Below are 8,562 nucleotides of genomic sequence, written 5' to 3'. Positions count from 1 at the left end.
ACTGAAGGAGATATATTAGAAAATAAGTGCAACTAAATATTTGATTCTTTCATGATTAAAAAGAATTTTAAAAGCAAACTAATAGATGATGAACTTATTATTTGTTCAAATTATTAAAAACTAAGAAAGTAATTTGGGGGAACATTTACAACCCTATATTTATATGAATGCTATTTTGGCCCAAATCGAATTTGAATGGAGAGAGTATAAAAATTAATAGAATATTTTAGGAAAGTGTAGTGGGGCAAATCCACGCATGCCACGTGTCAGCTCGGTAGGTGATGCACGTCAGTTCGGCGTTAGGGACTACGCAGCTCGCACGTGCAAGCTCGGCAGGAGGGAGCCAGCTCTGCTGTGTCAAGGGCTCCTGTGCTGGGCCTTGTGGGCCGCCACCTTCGAACTTATAGGCGCCGTCACGCAAAACCCTAGAAGACTCCGAACCCTAAGGGACTTTGACTCCCACAAGGAAATTACAACCCATTCGGCCCTATATAAGCAACGCCATAAGACCACACAAGGTACGTATAGACTAGTACTCTAAACTATTACTCTGTGGACAAGCTTTACTGACTTGACCGTCGGAGTTATTCTGGGGACGCCAGTCCCGCCCTCTTCCTTTCTTTACAGGACCCTCAGCTCGGTTCACCCTCTCAGGTCGGCTGCGCCTGATCAGCTCGGCTCGCAACAGTTCAGCTCGGATCTGGTTTTTGGCTGTCGCATCAATTGGCGCCGTCTGTGGGAACACGTAATTCTTCTCTTGCGAATCATGCCAAGAACGAGGTCCCAAAGGAATGCCGGTGGATCCAAGGGGAACGAGGGAAGCAGCCCCCAACACCCCTCACGAGGGCCGACTCCTGGAGACGAGGGCGTGGGGCTCTTACGAATTCCGCCGGAGCAGTTGGTCCAGGCGGTGGCAGGGAACCTGCCAACTTTTGAGGCAATTGTGAACTACATGAAAGGGTAGGCAGTAGGTCATCCCGGCCAGGGACTAATGAGCCAGGGAGATGGGCCGTCCAAATCTAGGACGGGGAGCCCTAGCCCTCCGCCAAAAAGGGTACGCAGGGAGCTCACGCGCGACCAGGTTGACGTTGTAGAACCTTCTCACAAACACTCCAGAACCGAGCACCCGGAGCCCTTTCGGAGGTGTTCTAAGGAGGAACTCTCACCACGGAAGGAGCAGCTCCAGGTGCAGGACGAGCTGGACCTGCTTTTAGATCCAGAGGCGGATAGGTATATCGCCTCCCCCTTCATCCCTGACATCGAAGACTACCCGCTGCCAGCGAAGTTCAAGATACAAAGCATGAAGTCTTACGATGCGACCACGGATCCGGAAGATCACTTGTTTGCCTTCATGACCCAAATACGCCTGCAAACTGCTACGGATGCGGTTAGGTGCAAGACCTTTCCAATGTTTTTGGAGGGTAAGGCACGTCAGTGGTTCCAGGAGCTTCCTCCCAGGTCCATCCGGTCCTTTACCCAGCTCGCGCGACTGTTCGCGGCCCAGTTCGTTTCATCACGAGCCTTCTCCAAGAGTACGGCGCATCTGATGACTATCCAGCAAATGCCTGAGGAGTCCTTGCGCGAATACATGGTACGTTTCAATAACGAGTCCCTTCAGGTTCGAGATCGCGATGACAAGGTGGTCATTGTTGCCTTCATTAACGGGTTGCGAAAACAAAAGCTCTATACCGAACTGGTGGAGAGACCTCCCAAGTCAGTTCGGGAAATGCTAGACCGAGCTCATGAGAAGGCCAATGCGGAGGAAGCCAATCGCCTTAAGAGTGCGCAAGAAAGATTGAGGGATGACAAGCGCAGGAGGGGCGCCGACCAGGTGGATGTACAGCCTAGCCAGGGAAGGAAAAACGCTTATGACCGCCTTCCCAGGAGCCGTCCAATGGGAGGAAACAAGTCCTGGACTGGTCTCACGGCACCTCGAGCTCGGGTGCTCGCAGTGATGGAACAGGAGGGGCTCTCTCGACCTCCCCGTCCTTTGGCCGGGGACAAAAGCAGACGGGACCAAGGTCTGTATTGCGCTTATCATCGAGATGCGGGGCACGATACAGAGGACTGTCGTCACCTCAAGAAAGACATTGAAAAACTGATCAAACGAGGCCATCTGGGGCAGTTCATACTAGAGGAACGAGCTGACCAGCAACGAGGAAGGCCCAGGTCAGAACGTCCGAGCTACACTCGGGACCGCACTCAGGGGCCTCGTGGCCGAACTCCCGAGCAGGAAACACAAAATCTCGCGGGGGTGATTAACACTATTGCCGGAGGACCTGCTGGTGGGGATAGTCATACAGCTCGATGGCACAATCGCCCCCCTCCCACGGGGGAGAGCTCGGCCAAGCGATTGAAGATGTATGAGGAAATAATCTATGGACTTGAAGACGCAGTCCCTCTGGCCTCTAATAATCATGAAGCCATTGTGATAGAAGTCATCACCTGTAATTACAAGGTGAAGAAGGTATACATAGACAATGGAAGTACCATAGACGTGCTGTATTACAAGACCTTTAAGGAGCTACAGTTGGAGGATAGACAGCTCGTACCGGTTCAAACTCCGTTGATCGATTTTGCGGGTCCTCCCGTGAGGCCGAAAGGAATGATCACTCTCATGGTTACGGTGGAGGTGTCCCCGAAGTGCCGAACGGTCCCGGTAAACTTCGCGGTGGTTAAGGAGCCGTCGTCGTACAATATGATTCTGGGACGGTCCACACTGAATGCCCTCCGAGCTATTTGCTCCACCTTGCATCTCAGTATGAAGTTTCCTACTTCTGCTGGGGTGGCTGAGGTGCTGGGAGATCCGGAGGTGGCGAGGGCGTGTTATATTGCCACCCTCAAGGGCAAAGAAAATTTGTAGCTCAGACAGTTTGTTTAGAGCCCTGGGAGCCCATGGAGAAAGGAGAAAGATTGGAGACAGACGAGGGTTAGCCGAGCTGCCCGTCCAGCTCGACCGACCTGAGCGCACGGTGAAGGTTGGCACCGGCCTAGGCGAGCTGGTCAGGAGTTCTTTGGAATCTCTCTTGGAGGAAAATGCTGAGATTTTTGCTTGGAGTGCTGATGACATGCCAGGAATCCCCATCGAGTTGGCAGTCCATAGGCTACATGTGTCCCCCAACGTCCGACCTGTGAAGCAGAAGAAGAGGAACTTTGCTCCTGAGCGAAAGGAGGTCGTCAAAAACGAGGTGGGTAAGTTGTTGGAGGCTAAGATCGTTAAGAAACTCTACTACCCGACCTGACTAGCCAATCCGGTGCTGGTCAAGAAGGAGGAGAAAGCTTGGAGGATATGTGTGGATTTCACTGACTTAAATAAGGCTTGCCCGAAGGACTGTTACCCACTCACACGGATTGACCAACTCGTGGACTCAACAGCTGGCTATGAGATTTTCTATTTCTTGAATGCCTTCAAGGGGTACCATCAGATAGCCTTGGACGAGGAGAATCAGGAGAAGACCTCGTTTATCACCGAGGAAGCACATATTGTTACGTCACCATGCCATTCGGACTAAAGAATGCAGGTGCGACCTATCAGAGGTTGGTAAACAAGTTGTTCAAGAATCAGATCGGTCGAAACCTGGAGGTTTATGTGGACGATATGTTAGTAAAAAGTCAAACTCAGGAGCAGTTCATCTCTGACCTGAGAGAAATTTTTGAGATTCTTCGGAGCTCACGAATGCGGCTAAACCCAAAGAAGTGTACCTTTGGGGTCAGGTCGGGAAAATTCCTAGGCTACATGATTTCTAAAGAAGGGGTGAGAGCTAACCCAGACAAGATCAAGGCTATCATGGACATGGCTCCACCCCGGAATATTAAGGAAGTGCAACGTCTGACAGGGAGGATGGCAGCCTTGAACAGATTCCTGTCCAAATCGGCAGTTCGGGGGTCGCCTTTCTTCAAGGCCCTGAAAGGAGGTCGGCAGTTCGAGTGGAGCCCGGAGTGCCAGAAGGGGTTCGATGAACTGAAGGCCCACCTCGCTCGGTTGCCAGCCCTGACCTCTCCCAAATTGGGGGAGACCTTGTTCATTTACTTAGCTGTGGGAGAGGAGGCCATTAGCGCAGTGCTTGTGCGGGAGGAAAACAAAGTGCAAAAATCCGTGTATTATGTCAGCCGTGCCCTGCAGGGGGCCGAGACAAGGTACTCGGCGGTAGAACGATATGTTTTGGCATTAGTACATGCAGCTCGGAAGCTCAGGACGTACTTCCAAACTCACCCCGTAGTGGTCATGACGGACCAGCCTCTGAAGCAGATCCTTTCCAAGCCCGAGTCCTCGAGTCGAATGGTGAAGTGGGCTGTGGAATTGTCAGAATACGACTTGGGATATCAGCCCCGAACGGCCATCAAAACCCAAGCGTTTGCGGACTTCATAGCGGATGGCGTTTCCTTTGGATCGCCCGAAGCGGAGGTCGATCAGGCCAGGGACATACAAGCCAGGAAGGATGGAGAAGTTGTTAAAGATGCGCACACCAGACAAGCAGCGAAAACCTTACAGACTCCAAAAACTACCAAGGCCACCCAGGCCCGAGAAGCAGCAGAGGTCTTTGAGGCCGGAGACGCTGCCGAGGTCACCCAGACCATTCAGGTAGCGGAGGTCGGGCCGTCCAAAGAGGCAGATGAGGCCGAGCAGGTCAAAGAAACTGCCGAGGGCGGACAGGCTGGAGAAGCAGCTAAGGCCAAACAAATCCAAAAAATTGTCGAGGTCGGACCGGCCGGAGAGGCAGCGGAGGGGGGACAGGCATTAAACGTTGTCGAGGCCGAGCATTCTGGAAAAGCAGTCAAAGCTGAACTGGCCAGAGAGACGGCCCAGGCCAGGAAGGTTACTGAGGCTGCGGGACGAGCTGATCTCACCTGGACGTTGTACGTGGACGTCAAGTAAGGAAGGATGTGGGGCCGGGCTCCTCTTAATCAGCCCTACTGGGGAGGAGCTGCCCTACGCTCTGAGGTTCGATTTTAGAGCTTCTAACAATGAATCAGAGTATGAGACTCTAATTACAGGGATGGAGATGGCCCGGAAGTTAGGGGCTAGATCAATAAAGGCCTATAGCGACTCGCAGCTGATAGTGAACCAGGTATGGGGAAGCTATGAGATCAAAGAGGGGACGCTAAGAAGGTATGTGGCCAAGACACGCGAGCTGAAGGGTCTGTTCGAGCAGTTCGCGCTTGAGCAGATTCCGCGAAGCCAGAACAAGAGAGCTGACGCCCTGTCTAAACTGGCCTCTACCTCGGTTGGCGTCTTAGGTCGTGAAATACTGGTGGAGGTCGTCAGAAGTCGGGCCTATAAACCGTTCAATGCTGTGGTCATTCAGGTGGTGAGCTCGTGGATGGATCCTATTGTCCAGTACCTGGCTCAAGGGGAGCTCCCACCGAGCAGGGTAGAGTCCCGCAAAGTCCTCCTTAAGTCGCAGAAGTACGTGCTCACGCATGGAGTCTTATACAGGAAATCTCACTTGCAACCCTGGTTGAAATGTGTAACGCCCGAGAAAGGAAGTTGTGTCTTGCGCGAGTTGCATGAAGGCATCTGCGGCAATCACGTTGGCCCTAGAGTATTGGCCAAGAAGGGAATGCTGGCTGGATACTATTGACCCACCATCTTCAGGGACTCGGCCGAGCTGGTAGCCCGGTGTAAGTCTTGCCAGTTACATGCCCCAATCCATCACACCCCCACTCAGGAAATGATTCCTCTCAATAGCCCGTGGCCATTCTTCCAATGGGGGATTGACCTGTTGGGGCCGTTTCCCCGAGCTCCAGGTGGCTACGAACACTTGGTGGTAGCCATTGATTACTTCACTAAGTGGGTAGAGGCCGAGTCCATCAACACGATTAGCAGCAGGTCGATCCAGAAATTCCTCTGGAAAAGCATAGTCTGCCGATTTGGCATACCAAGGGCTCTCATCTCGGACAACGGCAGGCAGTTCGCTGACCACTCTCTCCAGGAATGGTGCACGGAGCTCGGCATCCAGTAGCACTTCACTTCAGTGGGGCACCCCCAAACCAATAGACAGGTCGAGAATGTCAACAGAACCATCCTGCACGGCCTGAAGACAAGAATAGAGTCTGTCCGAACTAATTGGCTGGAGGAGCTGCCCACCATACTATGGGCTTACCGGACAACGCCTCGGACGGCCACCCAAGAGACACCATTCGTCCTGACATACGGGGTCGAGGCAGTAATCCCAGCAGAGATTGGAGTGCCCTCGGGTAGGGTGCAACACTTTGTGGCTCAGGATAATGAGGAGGAGATGCGGCTTGACTTGGACCTGCTCGAGCATCGAAGGGAAGAAGCGGCTATAAGAATGGCTAAGTATAAGGGCCAGGTCGCACGCTATTACAATGCCAGGGTTAGGCACCTTTCTTTCAAGCCAGGAGACCTGGTATTACGCAAGAACTCCGTGAGCCGAGCTGGGGGCACGGGTAAGTTAGACCCAAACTGGGAAGGTCCCTACGTGGTAAGGGAAGCTGACCGGGTAGGTTATTGTAAGCTAGCTCACCTGGATGGAGGCGAAGTCCCGCGCACCTGGCACAATTCAAATTTAAGGCTTTTTCTTTAGTATCCTGCCTGAGCTGAAAATGGTCAGCTGGACAGGTCTGTTTTCATTTTGTTAGTTCAGCACTTGGGCTTATAATGTATTCAAAGCTTTTAAATAATAGAAAATTTTTACAAGTGTTGGATGAGAAAGTATGCCATCTATTCCATTTCAAAAAAAAGGCATATACATGCGGAGGGCCATACAAAAGCGAGCTGGCCAGCTCGGTCCCTACCTTAGCCTAATTCCTATAGGCCTATCCTATGTACTATCCGTCTAGCTCTCCCCTTGCTGTTCTTACTCTGGCTCGGGAGAGGCTGCGGGAAGAGTAAGGTCGGCGACCAAGGCAACCAGGTCGCGCCCATTGGAGTAGCCCGTGACAAGCCTGTCAATTTGATGGACGGCTTGGGGGTTGTAGTCAGGCCATTTGCTCAGGTCAAAACCCAGCAAGTTCAAGGACTGAACATCAGCCATGGCTTTGGTGTAGCCGAGCTGCAGGACGGGGCCATTCAGGATGGCCAGGTCGTTCATGAAGCCCTCAGACTTCTTAAACTCTTGAACGCCTAGCTGACGCCCTTCCTCCTTAGCCGCTTCCACCAGCTCGGTAAATCTTTTGTGCTCGGCCTTCAGAGCCGCGGCCAGCTCAGCTGCTTTCTTCTTCCCCAGCTCGCAGGAGGATTTGGCATCCGCAAGTTGTTTCTTCAGGGACTCTAGCTCGGCCTCCGCGGCTTCGAGTTGGCTTGATAGCCTTTCCTTGGCGGCGTCGACCTGAGATAGGTTGACCCTCATATTTTCGTACCGCTGCGCGAGCTCGGCCCCAGCGATATTGAGCTGCAGATCGAATACAGGATAAGAAATCAGCAAATTGAAGGGGATGTCAGGGAGGCACTAAGTTAAGGAATCACCTGAGCTGTACTGAGGTAAATATGCTCCAGCAGTTCGGAGTTGGAGGCGAGTTGGATGAAGTGGTGATCGCGTGGGAGCACTGCGCCCTGGACAAGCTCCCAGGCAGTTTCAGGGAATTGAGCTCGGTCATTCACCGACAGCCCCCACTTGGGGCAGAAATGCTGGGGGTGCGGGTGCGAGCTCTGGCCGGTAGGAGGCTTCAGAGGAATCACGTTCCTCATACGCCACATGGCTGGAGGTGACTCGGACGAGGCCTGCTGCTCGGCGGAGTTCACTCCGTAGTGGAGCGCAAGAGCTGTTCAGGGTTCCTCCTGGGATTGGGGGGAAGTTGCCTCGGTCCTAGCCCTTTTGGCCGCCGTCTTTTTCCTTTTCTTCTTTGGCTCCTCTCCAGGTGACGACTGAGTTGTGATCTGAGGATTGGGCACTGGCGGAGGAGGAGGAGCCGCGCTACTGGGGGCCGCGGATAGAGCGGGAGTAGGAGTGCTAGTACTACCGGATCCTCCAATGTTCAAAAGCTGGGAGAATCTCTTCACTGCAGAGGAAAAAGAGTGGGTCAGCTCGGGCAGTGTGACCAAACTCATTAAAAAGAAGGAAGAAATAAGGCCCAGAAGTTACAAGCTGTCAGCTCCTCTGGGAGAAGGGGTCGGAGATCGGGGGGCAGGGTCATTCACCTCTGCTCGGATCAGCCCTGCCGACCAGAGCTGTGCATTGTTAAACTCTTTAACTTTCAGCCGGGCTTCCGAGCTGACCAGGCGGTCCAGCTCGGCTTCAGGCAGAGGTGAGGGAATTGGATCAGAAACCTGGGTCTCCTCCCTTCAGGTCAGGGGAGGAATCCCAGTGTTCTTCACAAAAAAGAATTGTGCCTTCCAGTCTTTGATGGAGGAAGGTATTTGCATGAACAGCTCGCGGGTGGGGAGCTCCCCTCCGCTCCTGCGAGCGAAGTAGAACCAGCCGTGAACCGGGCCGCTCACCTTCATTTGAAAAAATGACCTAAACAGTTCCAAGGAATAAGGAATTTCGAGAGCTCGGCACAAAATGAAGAAGCCGAGGATTGACCGAATGGCATTGGGAACGAGTTGGGTAATTCGGATGCCCCAGAAGGTCAGAATGTCATAAAGGAATTGGAGGATGG

The 8,562-nt window shown here is 52.9% G+C and overlaps 2 protein-coding genes across 2 annotated transcripts; both read left to right on the top strand.

Moving 5' to 3' along the window:
• The first annotated feature begins 991 nt into the window (after positions 1–991).
• On the top strand, positions 992–4,876 carry LOC140037875 (uncharacterized). Its single transcript, XM_072083028.1, has 3 exons — positions 992–2,825; positions 2,869–3,192; positions 3,414–4,876. The coding sequence occupies exons 1-3, from the start codon at positions 992–994 to the stop codon at positions 4,874–4,876; spliced, it is 3,621 nt and encodes a 1,206-aa protein (XP_071939129.1).
• A 121-nt stretch (positions 4,877–4,997) lies between these two features.
• On the top strand, positions 4,998–6,548 carry LOC140037874 (uncharacterized). The gene is made up of 3 exons (XM_072083027.1): positions 4,998–5,407; positions 5,597–5,830; positions 5,999–6,548. The coding sequence occupies exons 1-3, from the start codon at positions 4,998–5,000 to the stop codon at positions 6,546–6,548; spliced, it is 1,194 nt and encodes a 397-aa protein (XP_071939128.1).
• Positions 6,549–8,562: the final 2,014 nt, after the last annotated feature.

Source organism: Coffea arabica, chromosome 3c (genome assembly GCF_036785885.1).
Source record: "Coffea arabica cultivar ET-39 chromosome 3c, Coffea Arabica ET-39 HiFi, whole genome shotgun sequence".
Lineage (NCBI taxonomy): Eukaryota > Viridiplantae > Streptophyta > Magnoliopsida > Gentianales > Rubiaceae > Coffea > Coffea arabica.
This window is presented reverse-complemented; position numbering and strand designations above follow the sequence as displayed.